The sequence below is a fragment of the Rhea pennata genome, chromosome 29, assembly GCF_028389875.1.
Source record: "Rhea pennata isolate bPtePen1 chromosome 29, bPtePen1.pri, whole genome shotgun sequence".
NCBI classification, from domain to species: domain Eukaryota; kingdom Metazoa; phylum Chordata; class Aves; order Rheiformes; family Rheidae; genus Rhea; species Rhea pennata.
In genome coordinates, this window is record NC_084691.1 from 3,887,199 (window position 1) to 3,914,284 (window position 27,086).

Consider the following 27,086-nt stretch of genomic DNA (forward strand, 5'->3'; position numbering starts at 1 on the left):
GGGCGCCTCGGCGGGTTGGGGCTACAGAGAGGCGTCGGGCAGGACATGCAGCAGCGGTGGCGGCACGGGGGGCAGCGCCCCACGGCGCCCCGGGGGGCCCGGCCTCTCCGACCCCTCCGGCCGCCGAGCGGGGTGGGGGTGGGGGTGGGGGGCCGGGGTGCAAGGCGGGAGGGCTCACCCCCCACTTGGGGGGCCCCGACATTCCTCTGCGGTTCGGCTTAAGGCATCTTGAACGGGACCCGGACGGCCCCCCGCTGTGGGGCAGGTCTCCCGCCGTGGGGCAGGATGGGGTGAGCGTAGTGGCCCCCTGCCGTGGGGCAGGTCTCCTGCCGTGGGGCAGGACAGGGCAAGCGTGGTGGCCCCCTGCCATTGGGCAGGACGGAAAGAGCGTGGCAGCTCCCTGCCGTGGGGCAGGCCCCCTGCCGTGGGGCAGGAGGAGGCAAGCGTGGCAGCCCCGTGCCGCGGGGCAGGACAGGGCGAGCGTGACGGCTCCCCACCGTGGGGCAGGTCTCCCACCATGGGGCAGGAGGAGGCAAGCGTGGCGGCCCCCTGCCGTGGGGCAGGCCCCCCGCCGTGGGGCGGGAGGGGGCGAGCGTGGCGGCGAGCACACAGGACACGGAGAGCGGCACAGAGGCATGCGAGCGGGGCCGGGGCCGGCGGGACCTGTGGGGTGAGAGAAGGCTGGGGGGTGCGGACCCCCCCACCCCGTGCCCCCCACCCCACCGGGGCACCCTGCATCGGGGGGGGGGCTGGGAAAGAAGGGGGCGCAGAGACCTCCCAGGGATGGGGGTTCTCGGAGATGGGGGGGGCCCCGGGGAGGTGCTGGGGGTTCACAAGTGATGTGGGGGGCCCAAGGAATGGAGGGGTCTTGACAGGGTGTGAGGAGTCCTCAAGGGATGTGGGGGGCCCCATGGGATGGGGGGGGCCCCATGGGATGGGGGTCCTCGAGAGATGTGGGTAGACCCAGGAGTCACGGGTGTCTTGGGAAGAGCCCTGGGAGGGTCCTGGGGGGCTGTGGAGGGGGTCCCCAGAGAGATGTGGGCCTCCGGGGGCATCTGTGGGGCCTCTGAGCAATATGAGGGTCCCCAGGGGAGATGCGGGGGTCCGGGGGAGATGTGGGGGGGGCGGCGGTGGGAAGGGACCCCAGGGGTGTTGTGTCTCCTGGGAGAGGGGGATCCTGGAAGGGGATGTGGGATCTCCAGGGGGACCTGGAGGTCCCCAGGGGCTGCAGGGGGTCCCCAGGGGTGCAGGGGGTTCCTAGGGGGTGCAGAGAGTCCCCGGGGGGTGCAGGGGGTCCCTGGGGGTCCCCAGTACCTGGCGGGGGGGCATTAGCTGGCAGCGGTCTCCTGGCGCAGGGGGAACAGCTTGGATTGCTCCTCGGCTTCGCACGCACAGGAGAGGTCGCTCCTGGGGGCAGGGGGTGAGCCCGGACCCCAGCCTGGACCCCCAGCCTGGCCCCCAAATCCGGACCCCCAACCTGGACCCCAACCTGGACCCCAGCTCAGACTCTCAGTGGCCAACCGCCCCCCACCATGGGGCTGGCCTGAGCCCCCCTGGCTCTGGGGTCCCCCTCGGGCCCCTGGTCCTGGCTCTGGGGGTCTCCAGCTCCCCTGACACCTGATGCCTGTGTCTCCCTCCATCTGTTCCCCAGCGCCCCACAACCCCCCCAGCACCCCATATCCCCCCCCAGCACCCCACATCCCTCCAGCGCCCTCCTACCTGTTATCATTGATGTCTGTCACGTTCCCTGCAAGAAAGAACAGCAGCTCCGGGGGGGGGTCACAGGGAGACCCCCCCCCAACGTCCCCATCCCCACCCGGGGAGCCCCATCCCCTCGGGGAGCCCCCAGTCTCTGGCCCCCCAGGACCCCCCAGCTCCCGGCCCCCCTCACCGTTGTCCACGTTGAGCTGCTGGTAGGCGTCCGGGGGGCTGCTGGAGACGGCGCTGGAGCCGTTGGCGAAGCTGGGGGGGACGGGGGGACACGGGAATGGGGGGACACCAGTCGTGAGACCCACCAGGCACTGCTGGCACTGGGAGGGTGCCAGCGCCCTGCCCCCCCCTGTGCCCGGCCCCCCACTCGTCCCCCTGTGACCCCCCCATCTCCCCATAATCCCTGTGCTCCATCCCCCCTTGTGACCCCCACATCCTTACCCGCTCCATCCCCTCCAAAACCCCGTGCCCCCCAAATAGCTGCCCCCCTCCGCCCTCCCCAGAACCCTGCTGCACCCCCAAACCTGCCAGCCCCCCCCCCGCGCCTGCCCCACACTCACTAGCCCTGGGGGCCGGGGTAGCCCTGGAAGAGGCTGTTGGTGTAGCTGAGCCCCTCGGAGCCGCGGGCGCCCGAGGGGGCCGTGGGCGACGTCGCCGGCACCTGCCCCGGCCGCACTGGCTTGGCTGCGGGGACACGCGGGGCTGAGGGTGCTTGTCGGGGTGCTCCCGTACCCCCCCCCCCAACACGCGTCTATGCCAGCCCCCCTGCACTTCCTGCACGGGGCACCATGCCAATCCCTGCGCACGCTGGGCCCCCACCCCCATGCACCCCAGTGCATCCCAGTGCCTCATCCCCATGCACCCCAGTGCATCCCAGCCGCCTGTCCCCATGCATCCCAGTGCACCCCAGCCCCTGTCCCCATGCACCCCAGTGCATTCCAGCCCCCTGTCCCCATGCACCCCAGTGCACCCCAGCCCCTGTCCCCATGCACCCCAGTGCATTCCAGCCCCTGTCCCCATGCACCCCAGTGCACCCCAGCCCCTGTCCCCATGCACCCCAGTGCATTCCAGCCCCCTGTTCCCATGCACCCCAGTGCATCCCAGCCCCCTGTCCCCGCACACCCCAGTACACCCCAGCCCGTCCCCATGCACCCCAGTGCATCCCAGCCCCTGCCCCCATGCACCCCCAGTGCATTCCAGCCCCCTGCCCCCATGCACCTCCAGTTCACCCCAGCCCCTGCCCCGCGCACCCCAGGGCACCCCAGCCGCTGCCCCGGGCCCCCGCCCGCACCGATGTGGGCGTTGTGGGCGCGCTTGGCGGCCCCCTTGGCGCGCACGGCCTCCTTGATGCGATCCACCTCCTTGCTGGTAGCGGCGCTTGTCCTTGAGGGCCCCCTCCTTGGCCTCCCTCAGGGCCCCCTCCAGGGCCTGAACTCGCGCAGCCGTAGCCCGAAGGCGTTTCTCCAGCTTCGGAAGCTCGCAGCGCAGATCTGCATTGTCACGAACCAGCTGGGCCCCCGGCCGGCCGTCAGCACCCGCCGGCACCGGCGCTGGGGACCGCGTGCCGCGGCTCCGCACCGTGCCGGGGCTCAGCACCGTGCCAGGGCTCGGCACGGGCACTGGGACATGGCACTGTACCGGGACACGGCACCGTACCAGGGCTCAGCACCGTGCTGGGGCTCAGCACGGGCACCGGGACACTGCACCGTGCCGTGACACGACACTGTACCGGGACACGGCACCGTGCTGGGGCTCAGCACGGGCACCGGGACACGGCACCGCACCAGGACATGGCACGGGCACCGGGACACGGCACCATGCTGGGACACAGCACCGTGCTGGGGCTCAGCACGGGCACCGGGACACTGCACCGTGCCGGGACACGGCACTGTACCGGGACACGGCACCGTGCTGGGGCTCAGCACGGGCACCGGGACACGGCACCGCACCAGGACATGGCACGGGCACCGGGACACGGCACCATGCTGGGACACAGCACCGTGCTGGGGCTCAGCACGGGCACCGGGACACTGCACCGTGCCGGGACACGGCACTGTACCGGGACACTGCACCGTGCCGGGGCTCAGCACGGGCACCGGGACACGGCACCGTGCCGGGGCTCAGCACAGCACTGGCAGCGGCAGCACCAGGGCACCGGCGGCTCTGGGCACCCGGGGTGTCCTGCAACACCCAGCCCGCAGCACCCGGCCCCATGGCGGTGCCTCAGGGGGTCCCAGCCCCATGGTGGTGCTATGGGGGGGTCCTAGCCCCATGGTGGTGCCTTGGGGGGTCCCAGCCCCATGGCAGCCCTTGGGGGGGGTCCCAGCCTCCCAGCCCCAGCAGCGCCTTGGGGGGATCTCAGCCCCCCAGGCATTCCTGGGCAGTCCCAGCCCCATGGTGGTGTTTGGGGGGTCCCAGCCCCCCAGCCGTGCCCCCCGTGGGCGCATGCAGCAGCGGGGGGCCGTGATGGCGAAGCTGAGCCGGGTGGAGGGCAGAAGCATGGGGATGGGGGGGTGGAATGGGGGGGGCGCAATGGGGCAGAGCCAGGCAGGAGTGCAGCAGGCGGGGGGCAGTGCCCCCCCTCAAATGGAGGGGGGCGTCCCCGGGTGGCCGGGGGTGCGGGGCGCGGTACCTTGGATACCCAGAGATCCAGCTAGGGAGGAGGCAGCGAGAGGGGGGCAACAGAGCAGGGGTCAGCACAGGCCACGGCCCCCCCCCCCCGGGTTGCGGGGGGCCCCAGGAGCACCTCGGGGGGGGGAGGGCTGGGGGCGAAGCCACCCTGGGGTCCCCCCCCTCCCGGGACAGAGCAGGGGGAGCTGCGGGGGGCGGGGGGGGTGATGCTGCGGGGGGCTGGCCGGGCTGGGGGGCGGTCGGGGGGGCACAGGGGTCCCGGCCCCCCCAGCCCACCTGTTTGTGAACCTTTGTAAGCTGCTCCAGGTTGTTCTCAAGAAAGGAAATCTTCTGCTTCTGGGAGTGCAGCCCCCCACTGTCCTCGGGCTCCAGCTCTGCGCTCTGGGGGGGGCCGCCGTCAGCCGGCCCCCCGGCCCCCCGGCCCCTCCAGCCCCCTGCCCCCCCCGGTGGCGCCCCCTCCCCGCGGCCCCCCAGCTTGCACGGTGTCGCTGCCCCTTTTCCACCCCCCTTTGGCTCCTCCATGCTTCTCCTCCGTTGTCCCCCCCAACCCCCCCCACTTTCCACCCCATGGCCCTCCCCGTTGCCCCCCCCATTTCCTCCTCCCTCACCCCCAGTTTTTCTCTCCTGTCACCCCCATTTTCTGCCCCTGTTGCCCCAGTTTCCCCCCCTGTGTCCCCCCCCTTCCCCCCATCACCCCGTGGCCCCCCCATGGCCCCCTCGTCCCCCCCCACACTCACTTTCTTGACTCGAGTCGTGACGTCTTGAACAAACAGCTTGCGCAAGTTGTGGAGGGTCTGGAGTTCACGGGCCTGGGGGGGGCGGGGGTGAGCGGGGGGCATGGCCACCCCCGGACCCCCCCAAGCCTCCCAACCCCTCCGGATTCCCCCCCCCGCACCTACCACGGTCTCCTCCAGCCCCTTGAGGTCCTGCTTGGACTGCTCGTGGCGCTCGTAGAGAAACCTGGGGGGAGACGGGGGTCAGGGGGGCTCTGGGGGGGCACCCGGGGATCTCAGGGGGTCTCGAGGGCTCTTGGGGTGCTGGGGGGGGGCCCGGGGGTGATGCAGGGCCCTGGGCTCCCACGAGTGTCCCAGGGCTGCCGGGGGGCTCCGGGGGTGTTGCGGCTCTCCTGGGGGCTCGGGGATCCTGAGGGGTCCCAGGGGTGTTACGGGGTGCTGGGGATGTCCCAGGGTCCCCAGGGGCTTGGGGGGTCCCAAGGAGTCCCAGGGCTCCTGAGGGTCTTGGGGGGCCCCAAGGAGGTCCTGGCATCTTGGGGGGGGGTCACAGGGGATCCTGGGGGTTTAAGGGGTCTGGAGGGGGGGGAGTCCAGGGCTTCCAGGGTGCCCCTGGGTCCTTGAGAAGTTGGGGGGGTCACAAGGACTCCCAGAGCTTTCGGGAGCCTCTGAGGGTCCCAGGGAGGTCCTGGGGGTGTCATTGGGCTCCTGGGGGGTCCCCAAGGGTGCACGAAGGTCCTGGTATCGGGGGTATGTCCCAGGGCCCCTGGGGAAGCTGTGGGGGGGGGGGAGTCCCAGGGCTGCCAGGGGTCTCTGGGGGCCCCAGGGGGTCCCAAGGGATCCCGGGGGTCTCACGTGAGCTCCTGCAGCCGGGCGGCCTTGGCCCGCTCCTCGCCCCGCAGCGCCTCGTGCTCCGCTCGCAGCTTCTCCAGCTCCAGCTCCAGCTTCTGGTTGAGGCTGCGGGAGAGACGGGGCGTCAGGGATGGATGAACGGACGGATGGATGGATGGACGGACGGACCCTCAGCGGGACAGAGCAGCCCCCATCCCCACCCTCCTTCTCCCGGGCTGGCGACCGGCGGGTCCGGGAACGGGCACGGGGATGGGGACGGGAGCGGGGCTCGGAGCCGGCGCCGTGGGCAGGGGCCGGGGCCGGTGCCAGGGCCGGGGCCGGTGCCCGGTGCTGGGGCTGGGACCGGGGCCGGGGCAGGTGCCGGTGCCTGGTGCCGGTGCCGGTGCCCGGTGCCGGTGCCGGTGCCCAGGGTCACTCACTCCCGCAGCTCGTCGATGGTTTTCTGCTTCTCGTTGATCTCGTCGCGGAGCCGGGCCAGCTGCTTGTGCTGGGCCTCGCGGTGGCTCTCCAGCTGCAGCTCCAGCGCCTTCTGCGGGGGGCCGAGCGCTCAGCGCCGGGGGGCGCGAGGACCCCCAGGGACCCCCTGCACCTTCTGGGGACCCCCCACCTCCTCCAGTGACCCCCCACTGCCCCGGGACACCTAGGGACCCCCTGCACCTTCTGGGGACCCCCCGCCTCCTCCAGTGACCCCCCACTGCCCCTGGGACACCTAGGGACCTCCTGCACCTCCCGGGGACCTCTACAGTCCCCAGCACCTCTAGGGAACCCCTGCACCCCAAGGACACCCACTCCCCCCCGGGACTGGCCCTGGGATACCCCTGCACCCCCCATGCAGCCGGGACCCCGACACCCCCCAACCCCAGCACCGCTCACCTTGACCTCGTCCGTCTCCTGGGTCTCATCCTGCTCCCGGTCCTTCATGGCCACCTCGTGAGCCGTCTCTGCGGGACAGAGCCGGGGTCACCGGGGACGAGCTGGGGTCCGCCGGGACCCCCCGGACCCCTCCGCGCCCCACAGCCGGGCCAGCTCCTCGCCGTGACCCTGCCGCATCCCCCACCACCACCGCCACCGTGTCCCCTGCCATGTCCCGCAGCCGCGCGGCCCCCCGGCCCCCGCCGCGCACCCTGGGCCTGCAGCCGGGCCAGCTCCTCGCTCAGGGCGTCGTACGACTCCTCCAGGTGCCGCTTCTTCAGCTCCACGTTCTGCATGTACTCGGTGAGCGAGCGGATCTTCGCCTCGTGCTGCGGGACCGGGAGCAGCCTCAGCCACGGCCACGGCCACGGCCACGGGCCACGGGCCACGGCCACGGGCCACCGCTGGCCGCAGGGGCCACCCAGCCGCTGCCACCAACAAGGGGCCGCCCGCCGAGCTCAGGGCCACCAAGGCTGCGACACGGCTCTCGGGTCTGCCCCACGGCCACCCCGTGGGTCCCGCGTGGGTCCCGCGTGGCCCCGCGCCCGGCCCACCTGGGAGATGAGGAGCTGGCAGGAGGAGAGCTCCCGGCCCGTCACCTCCATCTTGCGGTGGCACTCGACCTGCAGGTTCTCCAGCTGCCGGCACCGCTTCACCACCGACTTCACCTCCGACTTGATCTTGCTGATGTAGAGCCGGGCCACGGTGAACTCCTCCTCGATGGCCCCGCTCACCTCCACGGGCTGCGCATGGCACCCGCGTGAGCGTCGCACGCGCGTGTCATGGCACGGACACGTCGCACGCGTGCGTGGGCACGGCAGTGAGCACTGCACGCGCGTGTCACGGCACGGACACGTCGCACGCGTGCGTGGGCACGGCAGTGAGCACAGGTGCCACTATGGCACGGGCACAGCGCGGTGCAGCGACTGGCCCAGCACGACGTGCCTGGTCCCCGGTGCCCTCCGTCCCCCTGCCCAGCCTCCCCCCCCCCCCCACTGGGGACCCCCCTGACCAGTTTGATCTCGCCGTTGCCCACGATGACGCTGAACTCGCTCAGGTCCTTCATGAGCCCGTTGAGCACCTCGGCCGCCCGCTTCCGCTGCTGCCCGCTCACGTCCCGCACCCGCTGCAGCTCCGTCTCCAGCGACAGCGTCGTCGCCTGCGGGCACGGCTCAGCGCCCGCCCTCCCGGGGACCCCCTGCACCCCAGGGTCCCCGCAGCACCCTCTGCGCCCCAGGGACACCCCAGAACCCTCAGGGTCCCCCCAGCATCCCCAGGAACCCCCTGCATCTCCAGGGTCCTCACAGGATCCAAGGGACACCCCTAAACTCTCCTGTACCCCAGGGGCCTCCAACACCCCCAGGAAGCCCGCAGCACCCAGGGGTCTCTTAGCACCTCCAGGGCCCCTCTCAGCACCCAGGATTCCCCCCCAGGACCCATCAACAACCCCCCTGGGGCCCCCGGAATACATCTGCATCTTTGGTAGCCCCAGGGCCATCCAGGCACCTCCAGGGGCCCTCTGGGACCCACCCCCCCCAGCACCCCAGGGTCCTGCCAGTGCTGCCCATTGGGTGCTGGTTTGGGATTCAGTGGGTGCTGGCTCCGGCAGCTCCCTGTCTGGGTCCCCATTTGGGGTCTGCGGGATCCTGGCTTGGCTCTGGTTTGAGGTTTTGGGGGTCCCTCTGGGGCTGAGGTTCAGGGTCTGGGGGATCCCGGCTCTGGGGGGTCCCAGCTCTGGCTGCTCCCATTCAGGTCCTGGCTTTGGGGTTCAGGGTCTGGGGGATCCTGGCTCTGGGGGGGTCCCAGCTCTGGCTGCCCCCATTCAGGTCCTGGCTTTGGGGTTCAGGGTCTGGGGGATCCTGGCTCTGGGGGGGTCCCAGCTCTGGCTGCCCCCATTCAGGTCCTGGCTTTGGGGTTCAGGGTCTGGGGGATCCTGGCTCTGGGGGGTCCCAGCTCTGGCTGCTCCCATTCAGGTCCTGGCTTTGGGGTTCAGGGTCTGGGGGATCCTGGCTCTGGGGGGGGTCCCGGCTCTGGCTGCCCCCCGTTCGGGTCCTGGCTTCGGGGACTCCTCGTTCAGGGTCTGGGGGTCCCGTTTCGGGTCTGGTTGGGGGTCTGGGGGTCCGAGTCCCGGGGATCCCAGCGTGATGCTGGGGTCCCTGGGGGGGTCGAGGGGGCCACCCCAGCTGGGGGGCAGCCTGGGCTCCCGGGGGGGGCGGGGGGGGTGGGGCTCACCTCGGTGCGGGCCAGCTCGTCGGCGAGGCGGCGGTTGTGGCGCCCGCTGTCCTCGGCCTCCTGCGCCTTGCGGTCGTAGCTGCGCGCCAGCTCCTCGAGCGCCGCCAGCACCTCGGCGACCTCGGCGCGGGCGGCGCCGTGCTCGGCCCGCAGCGCCGCCAGCTCCCGGCGCGCCGCCTCGCCGCCGCCGCGAGCCGCCGCCAGCACCTGCGGCCGCGCGGCCCGGCTCAGCGCGGGGCCGGGGGGCGGCGCGGGGGGGGCGTCAGGGGTGCGGGGGGGGCAGCGCGGGGGGGGGGGCGTCAGGGGTGCGGGGGGGGGCAGCGCGGGGGGCCGGGGGGGGCGTCAGGGGTGCGGGGGGGGCAGCGCGGGGGGGGGGGGGCGTCAGGGGTGCGGGGGGGGGCAGCGCGGGGGGCCGGGGGGGGCGTCTGGGGTGCGGCGGGGGCTCGGGGGGCAGAGCGGGGGGCCGGGGGGCCGCGTCTGGGGTGTGGGGGTTCCTGGGGGGGGGGGCAGCGCGGGGGCCGGGGGAGGCAGCGCAGGGGGCCGGCAGGGCGCTTTGGGGGTTCCAGGGGGGCCCGGGGGGGCAGCGCGGGGGGGGGGCGTCTGGGGTGCGGGGGAGGCATCGTGGAGGGCCCAGGGGGCACATTTGGGGTGCAGGGGGGGATCAGCGCAGGGGGCCGGGGGCGGCACGTTTACGGTGGGGGGGGGGGCTGGGGTGTGCGTTTGAGGTGCAGGGGGTCAGCCCAGAGGGTCCCGGGGGGTTCAGAGCAGGGGGTCCCAGGGGGGGTCAGCACAGGGATCCCACGGGGGTCACATTTGGGGTGTGTGGGGGGGGTCAGCACGGGGCACCAGAGGGGCACGTTTGGGGTGCAGGGGGAGGGTCAGTGCAGGGTCCCAGAGGGGTCAGTGCAGGGGGTCCCAAGGGGTCAGCACGGGGGGTCCCAAGGGGGCACATTTGGGGTGCAGGGGGGTCAGTGTAGGAGTCCTCCTGGGGTCCCAAGTGGGGGTGCAGAGGGCTCATCAAGGAGGGAACCCGGGGGGGGTCCCTGATGGGGGGGTCTAGCAGGGAAAGTTTGAGGGGTCTGAGGGGGTCCCCAGGGCAAGTTGAAGGGGGTCAGGGTAAAGGATCCAGGGTGGGTCGAGGGCATCCCAGGGAGGTCAGGGTGGGGGATCCCAGCAGCCAGCGTGTGGAGTCCTTGGGGTCAGAGTGGGAGCCAGGGGTCAGGGTGGGGGTCAGGGTGGGGGTCCCAGAGTGGCTAGGTCAGAGGTCCCAAGGAGAGGTCCTGAGCTGGGCCCAGGGGTCAGGGTGGGGGGCCCCAGCAGGGTCAGTTATGGGGGCTGTAGGGGCCAGGCAGAGGGACTGCTCTGGGGGTGGGTCTCACCTCCTCCTGGTCCAGCATCTGCTGTTTGAGCTTCTCCATGATTTGGCTCTGCTGGTTGATCTCGTCATCCTGGGGGGACAGACGGGGGTGTTGGTGCCACCCAGGTCCCAAGGGTGTGGGGGCAGCACAGGGCAGTCCTGAAGGTCCTGGGGGTCCCTGGGGGTCCTGGATGGGTCTCTGGGGGTCCTGGGAGGGTGCCCACCTTGTCATCCAGCTGCTTGTAGAGCTTGCGGATCTCCTCCTCGTACTTGCGGCGCTCCTCATCGGAGATGTGGATGACGATGGAGGAGCTGTTGTCATTGAGGGGCGTCTCGCTGGTGGGCTCCGGCCCCGACCCCGGCCCCTCGCCGGTGCCGGTCTCTGTCTCCGCCTCGGCCCCGCTCAGCTGCTCCGTCTCGGGCACGTTCTCCCCTGTGGGCGCAGCCTCAGTTTCCCCGTGCCGGGAGGACAGGACGAGGGGGCTGCCAGCCCATCTGCCCCCTCCCGGATGCCTGGGCCCCCCCTCACCGTTCCGCCAGCGGCTGAGCTCAGCCTCCAGCTTGGTGATGGTCTCCTTCAGCACCTTGTTCTTCTCCTTCTCCTTCTCATACTTCTTCTTCCACTGCTCGGCTGTCAGCTCCAGGTTCACTGACGCCGTGTTCTTGATGGTCTTGGCCCTGGGGTGGGGGAACCCCTCAGCTGGGACCAGCCAGCTCCAGGCAGCATCCCCCAGGGGTCCCCAGGGACCACCCCAGAGCCCCTGCCCACAGCCACCCCTCAAGGTCCACCCTGCTCCCCTCCCAGCCCCGGAGCCCCCATGCTGCTGCTTCCCTTTGGGAATTGGGGGCATCACAGGAGCCTGGGTGTGTGCAGAGGGTGTAGTTGGCATGCAAGGGGTACAGGGGGTGTAGCTGGTGTTCAGGGGGTGCAGGGGGTGTAGCTGGGGTGTGAGGGGATGCAGAGGGTGCAATAGGTGTATGGGGTGTAGCTTGGATGCAATGGTGCATGGGGGTGCAAGGGGTGCAATTGGGGTTCCCGGGGACCCCGCTGCCCTCCCCTACCGCTGCCCAAACATGAGGGTGGATTTGGTCTCGGCGTCGTTGTAGCTGGACGGGGAGCAGCAGATGAACATGGTGGTGCGGCAGTTGCCCCCCAGCGAGTCCTGCAGAATCCGGGTCATCTTGCTGTCCCGGTAGGGCACGTAGGCTTTCTGTGGGGGACACAGGGGCTCAGCAGGGCCCCAGCCCCTGGAAGGGGGTCACCGCAGGACCCTGGGGGCACAGCCGGACCCCTGCCCCATGGTGGGAGGCCTGGCCGTGGCAGGGCGCTGGGGGCCACACTCTCACCGTGCCCTCGGCCAGGGCCGAGATGACGTTGCCCAGCGCTGACAGCGACTTGTTGATGTTCTTGGCCTCGTCCAGCACGGCCCCCTCGGCCCCCGTCTTGCTGACCTGTGGGGCCGAGGCGGCTCAGATGTCCCTCCTGGGGCAGCACATCCAGTTGCCCCACTGGGCTCACCCCAAGGACTCAGGCATCCAGGCAGGGCTGGCCCCACTGAGCACCGAGGGGGCAGGGAGGTGACCCCCTGCCCAAGGACCCGCAGGGACCCCCAGCTGAGGGGCCGTGCAACCCCATGACACCCCAGGGACCCCCGATCCCAGAGAGCTCTGCCCTGGGACCCTGAGAAACCCCCAACACAGGGACCCTCAGCCCCAGGGCCCCAGCCCAGGGATGTCCCCAGCCCCAGGGTCCTCTAGCCCAAGGACCGCGGGGACATCCCCAACCCAAAGTGCCCCTAACAACCCTCAACCCAAACCCCCCCCCCAGTCTGGGGACCCCTGGCCCCACTGACCCCCCAGGCCTGAGGCCCCCCGACCTTCTCACTCCCAGCCAGGTCGACCAGGTAGAGCTTCCCGCTGAGCTTCTGCTCTGTCTCGACGTTCTCCTGCTTGATGTTGATGAGGAAGATGCTGTGGCTGCGGGAGCTGTGCTCGTTCATGTCTGCGGGGCACAGGGAGAGGCTGCACACCCGCCCCACCGCCCCACGGCACCCCACACCGCACTGACCCACAGCACCCCACGCCACGCTGACCCACGGGGCCCCAGGATCCTGCAGCACTCCGGGACCCAACAATGCCCCAGGGAGCCCCATGTCTCTCCAGGGACCCCACAGTGTCCCAGGGACCCCGATAGTGCCCAGGGATTCCCATGGCACCCCAGAGACTCCCACAGATTGCCAGGGACCCCACAGCTCCCCAGAGAGCCCCATAGCTCCCCAGAGTCCCACAGTGCCCCAAGGACACCCATGACTCCCCGCACAGCAGGGACTCAGCACCCCACAGACCCCCTGTGGGTTGCACCACCGCTCCTTGAAGTCTGCAGCCTGTGGGCCTCCTCCCACCCCCCACCCAGCTCCCTGTCACCCCGGGGTGCTCACTGGTGACGGCCACGTGTCGGTTGGACTTCCCCTCATCGATCACGTCCAGGATCTCCTCAGGGCTGGACACGAAACGCTCGGTGCAGCCCTGGGGCACGGGCAGGGAGTTAGTTAAAGAGGGACAGCCCCAGCCCCCAAACCTCTGTGGGTGCCCCCCATGGAGTGTCCGCCTCGGGCACCCTCCAGGACCCCCCTCACCTTGACATAGGGAACCCGGTTCTTGTCCTCGTGCACCGACAGGTTGGTCTTGGTCACTGGGGAAGACACAGAGTGAAGGGGGTCAGGGGATGGAGGTGACCCCCCAGCTCTGCCCTACCACCAGGGCCTGCAGCCCCCAGCCCCACTGCCCTGGGGCCCCCTCAGTGCCTCCAGTGCTCCCCCACACCTACCCAGTGTCTCCCAGCAACCTCCAATGCCTTCAGCCTCCTGTGCTCCCAGTGCCCTCCTATACCCACCCAGAGCCTCCCAGTCCCCCCCCCCGTGCTTCGCAATACCCTTCCAACATCTCCCAGTCCCTGCCAGTGCCCCCAGAGCCTCCCCACTCACTGTCCAGCAGGTCCCGGATCTTGTCCAGATAAATTTCAAAGTAAGAAACCTGGCAGGAGGGAAAGGGAGTGTTAGGGGAGACCAGGACCTGCTCCCCTCAGTCCTCCCAGTGCCCTCAGCCCCATGAGCCCCCCAGTCCTCCCAGCACTCTAGTTCTCCAGTCCTTCCAGTGCCCTCAGCCCACCTTGATGTGGAACTCGAGGTTCTCATCCATGGAGTAGATGTGATTGAAGATGTCCTGGGCGATGCGGGGGATGATGCCCATCTGCTGGGGGTCGTGCAGCTTGCCCTGGGGGCAGCAGGGGGGTGAGTCTGGGGCCCCTGGGCCTCTACAGGGATCCCAGAGCCCCCCATCTCCCCAGGCCCCCACTCCCCGAGGCTGAGCTGCCTCCAGCTCCCCTCACCTCCATGGTGTGGGTCTTGCCTGATGACGTCTGCCCATAGGCGAAGATGGTGCCGTTGTAGCCAGCCAGCACATCTGCAGTGGGATGGGCAGAGAGACTTTGGCACTCCCAGGACCCCCCAGAGACCCCTAAGGACTCCCAGAACCTCTAGAGAACTCATAGATCTTTCCAGAATGCCAGAACCACCCCCAAGGAGCACCCTAAGCTTCTGGGGACCTCATAGCCCCCCCCCACATCTCCTCCAGGACCCTCAGAGATGCCCAAGAGCCCCTGAGATCCCCAAAGGGACCTCATCAACACTCCCAGGCACCTCACAGACCTCTCCAGGCCCCCTAGAGACCCTATAGACCCCTCACAAGTCCTACAGAGACCCCAGGAAACATTCAGCATCCCGAGGGACTCCCAGCTCATTTGCCCCTGCCAGGGTCTCCTCCCAACCTGTCCCACACACTCATGTCACCCCCCAGCACCCTCCAAGCTGCACCTGGATCCAGCACCTTCCTGACCCCCCCCCCCGCTAGGACCCAGCCCGGGGCCCCCCGAGCCTGCCGGCCCCTCACCCTTGACAATCTGCATGGCGCAGGCATGGTACACCTGCTCCTGGGTGGTGTTGGGGGGGAAGACACGGTCGAAGACATAGGGCTTGCCCTGGAGATGGAATGGGGGAGTGTCAGTGTCCAGGAGAGACCCCCCTCTGCTGTCCCCATGCTTCTCCTGGCCCCTCATCTACCCAGAGACCCACACACCTCCAGACTCCCATAGACCCTCACACCCCAATGAACCCAGACCCTTCTACAGCACCTCTACCTCCCCCCTACACTCTGATCCCCCAAAACATCCCTCGGATCCCCATATATCCTCAGCCCCTCTATACACCCCCCACGCACCTCCCATACACTCCTGGGAGTCCTATACCCCTCAACCCCCTTCCATTACCTCTCACACACCCTCAGCCCCTCCATACACGCCTCCAGACAGCTCCAGACTGCCCATACACTCTGCCAACCACTCCAGGCCCTATAAACACCATCAGACACCCCCAGAGCTCCACATACCTTACAAAACACTCCCAGCCCCTCATACACCCCCATATCCCCATACATCCCCTCAGACCCCTCCAGAATGCCCCCAAACACCCAGTGCCCCCTGCATCCCCTCAGACCCCCATACACCCCCTCAGATATCTCCCTAGCCCCAGACATCCCCAAACACTCCCAGACCCCCCCATACACCCCTACAGATCCCCCCAGACCCGCCTAGAGCCCTCAGACATCCCCCAGCCCCCCAAGGACCCCCCAGCTGCCCCCGGCGGCCGCGGGAGCTGTCCAGGCGCCGGTGCTGAACCGCCGCCGCCGCCGCCGCCGCCGCCGCCGCCGCTGCGCGGGGGACGCGGGGACACCCCGCACCCACGCAGCACAGCCACGCGCAGCGCAACCGCACAACACGCAGTACAGCTGCACAGCCCACGCAGCACAGCCACACAACACGCACACAACCACGCGCAGCACAGCCGCGCGCAGCACAACCGCACAACGCACAGTACAACTGCACAACGCACAGTACAACCGCACAACACACACACACACACACACACACACAGAGCCACGCGCAGCACAGCCACACAACACGCACACACACAGACAAGGCGCAGCACACAGACCCAGCCACACAACACCCGGCAACGCACAGCCACAGCACAACCAGCGCAGCAGCACACAGCCACACAGTCACGCAGCGCCCTGCACTGCACAGCCGCACACCACCACCAGCGCAGCAACACACAGCAACATGCAACACCCTGCAATGTCACAACCGCACACAGACCCCGCGCCGCTACACTCCGCCCTGCACTAGCACAGGCAGCACCGCAGCGAACAGCCTCAGCAGCCGCACGACACCCCGCATTGCACCGGCACAGCTGTGCACCAACACAACCGCGCTCCGACACAACACCCCTCACTGCACAGACCCGACAGCCGCGCGGCACTGCAACACCCCGTGCGACAACACCCAGCACAGCTGCACACCCGCACGACACAGCCGCAGAGCCACAGAACCCCCACCCCCACCCCCGGCCCGCACCCCGGGGAACCCCCATCTCGGGGCTGGGGGGGTCCCCAGGCCGGCTGGGCCGGGGCTGGTCCCGTACAGGAAGCCCCCCCGTGCCCCAGGCCCCGCTTTGGGGGGTCCCCAGCCCCAGTCCTTGCAGCCCCCCGGCACTGGGGGAAGGGGGCGGTGGAGCCTAACAAAGGGCCGCGCCGCGCCGCAGGGAGGGGCCGGGGGCAGGATCTGCGGCAAACTGCCCCCTCCAGGCACGATACTGACGGCACCTGGGGCACCGACCCCCCCCCCCGGCATCTGGGCGTCTCCGCTTGTTGTAAACAGTCCCCCAACCCCAGCACTGGGCCATACTGGGGGGACTGGGGGCACCCGGAGCCCCCGGAAAGGGAAAGGGGAAGGCTGCAGGGGGGGAAACGCCCTGGCGGGGGCTGCGGGGGGGGCTGCGTCCCACCGGGCTCCAGGTCCCCTCACTGCCAGCCACACCCAGGGTGATCCCCCCCCTTATTCCACCCCCAATTCCCCCCCGGCTGCCTTTCCCACCCCCCCAAAAAAATCCCCCTCTCAGCTACCTATTGCCCACCTCAAATCCCCCCCGGCTGCCTACCCCCCTCCAGCACCCCCCCGGCTCTCTATCCTCTTCCAAATCCTCCCGCCACTGCCTATTGCCCCCCAAGCACCCCCCCCCCAGCTGGCTATCCTGCCCCCATCTCCCCACTGCCGGGCAGGCCCGGTCCCCCATGCCCCACCAGGGGTGGGGGAGGGCCGGGGTCACTCCCCCCCCCCCCGCACTCACCCCCACCACGACGCTGTCGTCACCCTGGAAAACGGGCAGGAACTTGTCCCCCCGCAGGATCTCGGCCTGGTTCAGCGGCCGGAACCGGCACAGCACCTTGATGCTGCACTCGGCGCTGGGCTCCGCCATGCCGGGGGCACTGGAGGGTCCCGAGGAGTTGGGGAGAAGGGGGGGTCCTGGGCGGTAGGTGCTACCCAAGGGTGTGGGGTGCTACCCAGGGATGCTGGGAGCGCCCCTGGGATGCAGGTGGTACCCGGGGATGGGGGTAGTGCCCAGGGGTGCTGAGGGCTACCCAAGGGTGTGGGGTAGCACCCAGGGGTGCAGGATGCTGCCCAGGGGCCGGGTGGTACTGTGGGGTGTGGGGTGGCACCCAGGGATGCAGGATGCTACCTAGGGGTCAAGCAGCTCCTGAGGATGCAGGGTGGTACCCAAGGACGTGGGATACGATCCAGGGATGCGGGTACCCGGGGATGCGGGTGGTACCCAGCAGTGCAGGATGCTACCCAGGGATGCAGGATGCTGCCCAGGGATGTGGGTGGTACCCAAGGATGCAGGATGCGACCCAGAGATGCGGGATGCTCCCTCGGGATCAGGCAGCGCCCAAGGATGCAGGGTGCGACCCAGGGATGCAGGGTGGTACCCAAGGATGCAGGATGCTGCCCAAGGATGCGAGTGGTGCCCGAGGATGCAGGGTGGTTCCCGGGGATGCGGGTGGTGCCCAGCGGTGCAGGATGAGACCCAGGGCCCGGCGGTGCCCGAGGCGGCGGCCGGTGCTCGCTGCTGCCCCGTGCTCCAGTGACCGCGGCGCCGCTGCAGCCCCGGTACCAGGCGGGGGAGGCCGGGCCCCCCCGCGCACGCCCCCCCCCCCCGTTAAGGTGGAGCCGCCCGCGGCCCTTAAGGTGGACGGAGCCGGGATGCGGAGGGGGGAGCCACCTCCCCCAGTGTGTGTGTGTGTGTGTATGTGTGTGTGTCTGTGTCCTCGGTGTCCCTCCCCCCCCCCGGCGCATTCCCCTCCCCCCGCAAGGGCAGCCCCAGCCCTGCCAACTGCCCCCCAAAACTGCTGATTCATTAAGGAGGGGGCTAGGACTCCGGGGTTCCTGTCTCAGCTGAGGGGGGGGGCAGGACGCTGGAGGTCCCCAGCCCCAAGCCGGGAGGGGGCCAGGACCCCAGGCCACGGGCAGCGCCGGCCCAGCCGGCCCAGCCGCAGCCTCAAGGGCGTTTGCCCCAGGGCCTGGCTGCAGGCCCCCCCCCCCCCCGGCCTTCCCGCAGGCCGTCCGCTCCCCTCCCCCCAGCCCGGGGACCCAGGAGTCCTGACTCACGGCCCCCCCTCCCCCAGCCTCCTCCAGGCACCGGCAGGGCCCAGGCCGGAGCTGAGGCCTGGCACACTCGTGTCCTTGGTGCCCACCCAGGCCCAGGGGTCAAGCTGGGGGAGGGGGGGCAATGCAGGGGCAGTGAACGGCTGCAGCCCCCCCCTGCTCCTGCCCGGTGACTGGCAGGCAGCGCCTGCACACACCTCACCCGGGGGCACTCACACTCACATGAGTGTGCACTCACCCCCAGCTCTCTTGCTTTCACACCCCACGTCAGTGCCTGCCCAGTGCACACTCAGGGCAGTGGGCACTCACCCTGGCATGTGCCTACCCGGGGTGCGCTCCAGTGCCATTGCGTGCTCAGCCAGCCCTGCACTCACAGCTGGGTGCGCTCACACCCTTGTGCACTCACCCTCTGTTCACTCACACTCGTGTGCACCCCTCAGGGCACCCCCCATGAGCACCCACATCTGAGCACATCCCCCAAGCCCTCTCCTGGGTGCACCCCAGTGGCACAACCTCCCACGCCCCTCCAGCACGCCCCTCTGTGCACACCCGCACGCCCAGGCACCCCGCGAGGTGCTCTCACACCCCTAGGCGCCCCCAGTGTGCACCCACACCCCTGAGCACCCCCCATGTACAACCCTCTGTGCATCGCCTGGTGTGAGCGCCCCATGTGCACCCCCCTTCCGGGTGCGCTCACACCCCTGTGCAGCCCCAGGGGCACCCCCATATGTACCCCCTGGGTGTATTTGCACCCTCGTGCACCCCCCCAGGGGCACCCCCATATGCACCCCCCCGGGTTCATTCGCACCCCCGTGTGCCCCCCAAGGGCACCCCCATATGCACCCCCGGGTTCATTCGCGCCCCCCCGCGTGCCCCCCAGGGGCACCCCCATATGCACCCCCCCGGGTTCATTCGCACCCCCGTGCGCCCCCCAGGGGCACCCCCATATGCACCCCCCCGGGTTCATTCGCACCCCCGCGTGCCCCCCAGGGGCACCCCCATATGCACCCCCCCGGGTTCATTCGCACCCCCGTGCGCCCCCCAGGGGCACCCCCATATGCACCCCCCCGGGTTCATTCGCACCCCCGTGTGCCCCCCAGGGGCACCCCCATATGCACCCCCCCGGGTTCATTCGCACCCCCCCCCCGCGTGCCCCCTCCTCGTGTCCCCCCCCCCCCGCTTCAGTCCCACCCCCGCGGCGCACGCGCGCCGCCCCCCGCACTCCGTTTCCCGGCGTGCCCCGCGCCCGCAGCTCTCGCGAGACGAAGCGAGACCCGCCCCGCCCCGCCCCGCCTCGCCGCCGCCCGGCCCGACCCGGTACCGGCCCCGGCCCCGGCCCCGGCCCCGGCCATGGCCGACCCCAAGTACGCCGACCTGCCCGGCATCGTGAGTGCGGGCCGGGCCGGGCCGGGCCGCGGGTGCGCCGGGGATCGGGGTGCCCGCGGGGATCGGGGTGACTGGGGGTGACTGGGGAGATCAGGGGGATCGGGGTGTCTGGGGGGATCGGGGTGCCCGGGGGTGACTGGGGGGATCGGGGTGCCCAGGAGGATCGGGGTGACTGGGGGGATCGGGGTGTCCAGGGTGCCCAGGAGGATTGGGGTGACTGGGGGTGACTGGGGGGATCAGGTTACCAGGGGGGATCGGGGTGTCCAGGGTGCCCAGGAAGATCAGGGTGTCTGGGGGTGACTGGGGGGATCGGGGTGTCCAGGGTGCCCAGGAGGATTGGGGTGACTGGGGGTGACTGGGGGGATCAGGTTACCAGGGGGGATCGGGGTGTCCAGGGTGCCCAGGAAGATCAGGGTGTCTGGGGGTGACTGGGGGGATCGGGGTGTCCAGGGTGCCCAGGAGGATTGGGGTGTCTGGGGGTGACTGGGGCGATCGGGGTGACTGGGAGGATCAGGGTGTCCAGGGTGCCCAGGAGGATCGGGGTGTCTGGGGGTGACTGGGAGGATCGGGGTGCCAGAGGGGATCAGGATGTCCAGGGGTGACTGGAGGGATTGGGGTGCCAGGGGGATGGAGGTGCCTGGGTGGATCGGAATGCCTGGGGGAGGCATCAGGATGCCTGGAGGGATCGGGGTGTCCGGGGTGACTGAGTGCATCGGGGTGCCCCGGGGGAGATTGGGGTGTCTGGGGGCATTGGAGGTGCCTGGAGGAATTGGGGTGTCAGGGGGGGTAAATGAGGCATTTGGGGAGATTGAAGCTGTCAGGGAGTGGTGGGTACTCGAGGGAATAACTGGGGGGATCGGGGGCATTTGGGGGTGTCTGAGGGAGGGGATCGGGGACACCTGGTGCAGTACCCAGGGTGTTAGGGGACACCGGGGGGAGCCTAGGAGGGATCAGGAGTATTTGGGCGATGGCGACCGCAGGGGCTGTCCAGGATTGAGGGGGCACCTGAGGGTGCTGGGGAGATGATGTGGGGGGATTCGAGGTGTGGGGGTATCTGATGGTTAGAGGGATATTCTCGGGGTGCTGGGGTGGGCGGTGGTGGGTGCTGCGGGGCCGATCCGACCCCCGAGGTTTCATTGGAGCCTGTTTGCGCTGCCAGGCCAGGAACGAACCGGACGTGTATGAGACCAGCGACCTGCCCGAGGACGACCAGGCTGAGTTCGACGCGGTAAGGCCTCGCTGGGGCCGCGCCGTGGGGCGGCTGAGCGCGAGCGTGCCCGCGCCGCCCCCCCCCCCCCCCCCCCCCGCAGAGGTCCGGCGCGCCAGGACCGGCACCAGGGCTGGGAACCGGCCCGTGTGCCCGCGGGCATCCCGGCGGTGCCGCATCCCCCGCCACGGTGCTGTGTCCCAGGGATGCTCACCTACTGTTTGAGCTGCAGATGTTTTCGGGGGCCAAGGAGTGACGGCTCAGTCCCTGCCCCGTGCCGGGTGGCTGTCCCCGTCCCCGTCCCCGGGGTCTGCGTGCTGCGTAACTCAGCCGAGGGCAGCACAAGTGAGCAAGGCTGGCGAGCTGCCCCCGTTCCCGTTGGCTTTGCCGGGAGAAGCGTGCCTGGTTGGGGGCCAGGCACGGGAAGCAGAGGCTGGCAGCAGGCGGAGGACACCCGGGGCCACGCTGACGGGGGTTAAGCCCCATAAAAGCAGCCCCAAATAGCAGTAGGATCCCGCGGACCAGCCCTGGGCCGCAGCCTGTTGTGTGCAAGCCGTGTTCTCCTGGGAACGATGCCTGCCGCATCCTTGGGGCTGCCGGCCTCGGCCTGACCGTGGTGTCCTTGACACGGGGCTGATGCCCAGGCAGGGCTGGGTCGGAGCGGTTCTGGGGTGCTGGGGTCTGTCCTTGGGCTGCTGAGCCCCCCCGTCCTCGAGGCCGTGCGTGTTACGGCACGAGGGGCTCGTCCGGGGTTGCGTGGCAGCCGGCTGTCTCACAGCTTCGCCTGGGAGGCAGGACAAGGGCACGTGGTGGTGCTCGCGCGCGTGCTCCCGGCCGCGGCGCCTCCGGCCGCCCCGGCGGAGCCGTGATCCCCACCTCGGCGCGCTCCCGGGGGGTGCTCGGCCCGGGGCTGTCGCGCACGCGTGTGCGCGTGCCCTCCCGGCGCCCCGCTGCATCGTGCCGTCTGCATTGCGCCCCCGCCTTGGCCCCGCGGATCCCAGCTGGCTCTGCAGATCCTTTCCCTCCCGCTGCCCGCCCGCCCGCCGGGCCTCGCTTCGCCGGCACGCGCTCCCAAGCCGAGGGCCTCGACGGTGCGGCGGGCCAGACCCGGCTCCTCACCGCAGCGTGGCTGGTGGTTGGGGGGGGGGAACAGGGGGGCGGCGTGGCCTCGGCGTGCTCGTCCCCCCCGGCTGCGCGGTCCCACCCTGCGTGGGCTGGCGTGACACTCCGTGTGCTGCACGTGTTGGAGCTGGATGGCTGCAGGGCTGGGAGGACGCCGGGCACGAAAGGGCTAACTTGGCACCTGCGGGCAAACACGTCTCTGCAGACGCGGGTCCTGGCAGGTTCCCTCAGTAAATCAGGCTGAAATTGGCTATTTCCGCCCCAAACAACACCCGTCGGGCCTCAGATACTCTGAAGTCACCGTCAATAACGCAGCGGTGCCGCGGCCGTGGCTTGCCGCCCCTGCACCCATTTTCCCCACCATGCAGCCCCAGCTGCGGACAGGAGGCGAAGGGTTAACCAGATTTTTAATTGCTCTGTTTTTCCTCTCCTGGGAGCCTCCCCCCGCCTTAGGCTGCTCCAAACGGGAAGCAGTGACGTTCTGCCCCTGAAATAAAGGATTTGGGGCCCCTTGCTTGGGACCGAAGCGCTGCCGTGGGGACGGAGCAGGGGAGCCGCGGGTGCCGCAGTCGCTGCCGGGCGGGTGCCAGGCCGGCGGCTGGGTGCGGGCGCTGCTGCGGCGGCCGCCGGCATGAGTTGGCAGCGCTGCCTTGGCTGGCGTGCGGCCGCGCCTGCCGCCTCCCGGCCCGGCCCCGGCTCGCTGGAGCCCCTCGTGCGGCTTCATCACGTTGGTTGACTCTTGCGCACTGAACTTACCTGAGTTTTCCCACCGCTCTTCCCTCCCTGCTCCCCACCTTGCCTGGACACTAGTTTGCACAAGTAAGCCCATTCACTGCTTCTATTTTCTGCATGCCGTTTTGGGTTGATTTTGCATGCGGTAGATGTGCACAGTAGCGGCTGCCTGTTATCGATCCCCGTGACGCCGACTGCAGCCGAACCCGCTGCAGGGCCGGGAAGGCGGTTTGGCTGGTTGGGGCTGAGGCTGGAGCGCAGGCTGCCGGGCTCGGTGGCACGCCGCCGGGCTGGGCGGCGCCTGGACGGGTGCGAGAGGCCGTGCTGAGCCCCCGTCCCTGCTGCCAGGGCAGCATGGGGGGGTCCGTGCCCCTCGGGGCAACAGCAGCGTGCTGGGGGTCTCGGCCCCCAGCCCAGCCCGGGACCGCAGCTGGATGCATCCTGCCGGCGCCGCAGGGCCCAGCGGCGCGTGGACCTGCCGGGCGTCTGGCTCCTCCCTCCAGGCCTTTCCGACCCAGCTGAAATCCCCTGGGATGAAAGGAAGAGCCAGACTCGGGAGGGGGGTTTATCGGAGCAGGGGCTCAGCCGCGTCGCAGGCCCCCACCTCGTGCCCAAAGCGGCCCCTCCAGCCCCCAGGACGATGCTTCGCTGAGCCCCAGGACAACAGCCGCGTCCTGCTACCCAAACCCAGGCGCTTTCCCTGCGCTCCGGGATGCTGCCGGCCCTGGCGATCGCCGCCTCGGCTGCGCCCGGCCCTCCGCTCCCCCCGCTCTCGCAGCCACTAACCCTGCCGCTGCCCTTGTCCCCGCGCTGGCGGCCCCCGCGTCCCGCATGGCTCCCCCCCCCCGCGCCGGGCCGGCGGGGGCCCCGGCGGCGGGCCTCGGGGCAGGGACGCGGGCGACGGTCAGGCCGTGCATGGGACAAACCTTCTAATACGATTTTTGTCTCTCTCTCCCCTCCCTCTCCTCCTTCCTCCTAACCTTGCTCTGACTTTCTCACCTCTGGGAAACGCAAGGAGCTGGTAAGAGCCCGTCCGTCGGCCGCCCTAACGCTGCGCTCCGCTCGCGGGCGCTCACCGCTGCCTTCCCGCCCCGGCCGGGCACCCCCCCCCCTCTCTAACTCTGCTAGCGCTGCCCCCGCCGCTCTCACCTCCCTTCTTGTCCGTCCGCACGGCGCCAGGGCTCCCCGCGGGCGCCTCAGCCCGGGGCCGGGGCGCGGGGGCCGCCGAGGGAGCAGGCGGGGGGCCTTCGGGCGGCTGCGGCAGCGCCCCGCTGGCTCAGGGCCCCCGACCGCAGCGGGGGGCGAGGAGAGCCCAGGGTCGCCGTCAGCGGGCGCCCGGCCGGGGGGGCACGTCCCAGCCGGGCTCTGGGCGAAGCTCCTTCGCTGGCTTCCGTCTTCGAGGGGCTGAAATCCCGCGGGGCGAAGCGCTTCCCCTCAACGGGTTTCCCCTGGGCCGGCGGCTTCGTCTCGGCACCCGCTCGGTGCAGACCGGCCCGTGGCGGCGGAGCTGCAGGAATGGCCCGCGGCGAGGCGGCGGCTCCCCGGTGCCACCCCGAGACGCGGCCGTGGGGCAGCTACGGCCCAGCTGCCCGCAAAGCTCCTGGGCTCAGCAGCAGGTTTTTTTTTCAGATACTAGTAACTTGGCTGCTAAAAATCAGCTCAAGATTTCAAGCCTCGATGTGCCCTGGCACCTCTGGCCCTGCTGCCAGCCGGCGCAGGGCAGGGGGCTGATGCCCCCCCGCCGGGCCCTGGGGACGTGCTGCGTCCTGGACAGCCCTTGCTGTCCCCGTGGGCAAGTCCCAGCCCGAGGGCTGCTCTTCGGTGTTGTACCCCCCCCCCCTTCCCCGGGGCGTTGGGGGAGGACGGGGCCGCCTTCGCCCCCTCACCAGCACCACCCGTGCTGGCCCCAGCGCCGGCGGCCGGCGCTGCGGGGAGCAGCGAGGCAGCGGCTCTGCTGAGAACCCCCCGCCTGACGCCGGGTGTTGTGCGCAGGAGGAGCTCACCAGCACCAGCGTGGAGCACCTCATCGTCAACCCCAACGCCGCCTACGACAAGTTCAAGGACAAGCGAGTTGGCACCAAGGGTCTGGGTGAGCTGAGGGTCCGGGGGTGGGGGTGGAGGGCTGTGGGGACCCCCCCCATGCTGATCCCAGGGCTAGTTTGGGGTCTTGGGGTGACGTTCCCCCTGCTCCTTCTCTTTCAGATTTCTCCGACCGCATCAGCAAGACCAAGCGAACCGGCTATGAGTCCGGGGAGTACGAAATCGTGAGTTCAGCGCGGTGGGGTGGGCACAGGGATGTCCTCGCCCGCCTGGGCCACCTCGGGGCCGTGGCGCTGCCCAGTCCCCCGTCTCCGCTCGCCCCGTGGCCACGTCCCTGCCCAGGGCCACCGAACACATCCCTTCTCCTGCACGGGTGGGCACCGACGGGCCTCCGGTACCGGCATCCCAGCCAGGCATCCGGTACCGGCATCGCAGCCCCGCTGGGCGCCCGGTGCGGCCGCACGACCCGCTGCTTCTGCTCCCACAGCTCGGCGAGGGCCTTGGCACCAAGGAGACGCCCCAGCAGCGGTACCAGCGGCTGCTGCACGAGGTGCAGGAGCTGGCTGGCGAGGTGGAGAGGATCCAGGTAAGCATCGCCCGCGCGGCGGGAACCGGCGGGGAGCCATCTCCGGGAGGGGGGGGGGTGACGCGGCCGCCCGTCCCCTCCCCGCAGAGCACGGTGAAGGAGTCGGCGGCGGAGGAGAAGCTGACGCCCGTGGCCTTGGCCAAGCAGGTCGCGGGCCTGAAGCAGCAGCTGGTCTCCAGCCACCTGGAGAAACTGCTGGGCCCCGACGCTGCCATAAACCTCGCGGACCCCGACGGCGCGCTGGCCAAGTGAGTGCGGCCCCGCGGCCCCGGCGCGGGCCCTGCGGGGCCCGGGGAGGCCAGCGGGGTCCCCGCGCCGCGGTGCCGGCCCCCCGCGCCCACCTTTGCCCCTGCGCAGGCGCCTGCTGCTGCAGCTGGAAGCGGCGAAGAGCAGCAAGGTCGCGCCGGGAAAGAGCCCGGCCAAGGCCCCGGCCGCCGGCGGCAGCACGGTGACGTACGAGCTGCACTCGAGGCCGGAGCAGGAGCGCTTCGTCCAGGCTGCCAAGGCGAGCGGGGGGCGCAGCTGGGGGGGGGGGGCACGGCTGGGGGGGTGCCTGCCGGCTCACCCCCTCGCCTCCCCCCTCTCCCCCCCCCCCCCCCCAGATCGCAGAGCTGGAGAAGCGGCTGGCGGAGCTGGAGGCGACGGTGCGGTGCGAGCCCGACAGCCAGGTACGGGGCAGGCGAGGGCGGCACCCAGCGCCATCCTGCCCCCCACCGCGCCCCACTGATGCACTCTCTTCCCCCCCCCCCCTTCCCAGAATCCGCTGGCAGTGGGGCTGAAAGGCGCCAGCCTCATGGTGAGTGGGGCGTGGGGCGGGGGCGGGGGGGAGCCCTTTGCTCCCCTCCCCATGGCACCGGCGCTCGCCCGGCCCCCCCCTCACGCTGCCCTCCACCCCCAGGAGACGGTGGAGATCCTGCAGGCCAAGGTGAGCACCCTGGACGTGGCTGTGCTGGACCAGGTGGAGGCCCGGCTGCAGGTGAGGTGGGGACAGGCAGGGGCACGGGGCTGGGGGCTGACCCCCCCCCCCCCCCCCGGGCCCCAGCCAGCGCCGTGCGTGTGGCGAGGGCTATGGATGGGGGGGGTTGGGGATCTCAAATCCCGGCCCCTCTCCCCAGAGCGTCCTCGGGAAGGTGAACGAAATCGCCAAGCACAAGGCGGCCGTGGAGGACGCCGACACCCAGAGCAAGGTGAGAGCCAGCTGGGAGGACGCTGGGGACCCCCAACCTAACATGGGGGGGGGCCACAAAGGAGCCCCCCCTTCCCCAGACCACCCTGACAGTCGTCGTCCTCCTCCTCCAGGTCCACCAGATCTACGAGACGGTGCAGCGCTGGGGCCCCATGGCCAGCACCCTGCCCGACGTGGTGCAGAGACTGGTGGCCCTCAAGGAGCTGCATGAGCAAGGTAGGGAGCCCGCAGGAGATTTGGGGGGGGGGGGCAGCAGCACACGTGGGAGGAGGCGGGGGGCCGGCAGCCCCCCACGCTGAGCTCTCGCCTCCCTCCCAGCCATGCAGTTCGGGCAGCTCCTCACGCACCTGGACACGACGCAGCAGGTCATGGCTGGTGCCCTCAAGGACAACGCCGCGCTGCTGGCCCAGGTGGGTCCTGCCGGCACCTCGTGGATGGGGGGGCACCCCGTTTCGGCGTGGGGGTGCCCCTCCTGCCCCCTGCTCACCCCCACCCCGCTCCCCCACCCCAGGTCCAGAAGACCATGAAGGAAAACCTGGCCGTGGTAGAAGACAACTTTGCTGCCATCGACGCCCGCGTCAAGCAGCTGGCGAAGTGAGGGCCCCCCCCCCGGGCACCGCTGCTCCCCCCTCGGGCAAACACTACCCCTGGGTACCCCGGCGTACCAGGGCCCCCCGGGGGTCGCACCCCCCGTTCTGCCCCTGCTTGTACATACCCCAGCTCTGCCCCAGCGCAGTGGGGCGGGGGGCGGAGGGACCCTCCCCCCGACACCCAGCTTTACCCCATTAAACAGCCCGGCTCGAAGCGCGTCCGCATCTCCTTAGGGGTGCGGCCGGGGGGGGGG

The 27,086-nt window shown here is 70.5% G+C and overlaps 2 protein-coding genes across 3 annotated transcripts; one reads left to right on the forward strand and one right to left on the reverse strand.

Moving 5' to 3' along the window:
• Positions 1–596: 596 nt before the first annotated feature.
• KIF5A (kinesin family member 5A) lies at positions 597–16,796 on the reverse strand. The gene is given in 30 exon segments (XM_062597160.1): positions 597–663; positions 1,315–1,407; positions 1,720–1,747; positions 1,892–1,962; positions 2,271–2,394; positions 3,002–3,071; positions 3,073–3,219; positions 4,618–4,722; positions 5,079–5,150; positions 5,241–5,301; positions 5,928–6,029; positions 6,344–6,453; positions 6,798–6,865; positions 7,048–7,165; positions 7,391–7,579; positions 7,849–7,995; positions 9,069–9,275; positions 10,448–10,516; positions 10,650–10,858; positions 10,955–11,103; positions 11,488–11,636; positions 11,773–11,877; positions 12,303–12,427; positions 12,864–12,951; positions 13,062–13,117; positions 13,410–13,458; positions 13,594–13,698; positions 13,814–13,887; positions 14,374–14,461; positions 16,668–16,796. Coding segments are annotated over 29 exon segments (3,093 nt in total). The 3' UTR covers positions 597–663; positions 1,315–1,328.
• Positions 16,797–19,270: 2,474 nt separating this feature from the next.
• DCTN2 (dynactin subunit 2) lies at positions 19,271–27,046 on the forward strand. 2 transcript variants are annotated; one of them, XM_062597294.1, is made up of 14 exons: positions 19,271–19,369; positions 20,529–20,597; positions 24,423–24,519; positions 24,633–24,694; positions 24,958–25,056; positions 25,144–25,304; positions 25,414–25,561; positions 25,659–25,724; positions 25,814–25,852; positions 25,955–26,032; positions 26,172–26,243; positions 26,356–26,458; positions 26,561–26,652; positions 26,754–27,046. In XM_062597294.1, exons 1-14 carry the CDS (start codon positions 19,334–19,336, stop codon positions 26,838–26,840), a joined length of 1,209 nt encoding a protein of 402 aa, XP_062453278.1. In that variant the 5' UTR covers positions 19,271–19,333; the 3' UTR covers positions 26,841–27,046. The 2 variants fall into 2 exon arrangements, with proteins under 2 accessions (XP_062453278.1, XP_062453279.1); XM_062597295.1 differs by lacking the exon at positions 25,814–25,852.
• Positions 27,047–27,086: the final 40 nt, after the last annotated feature.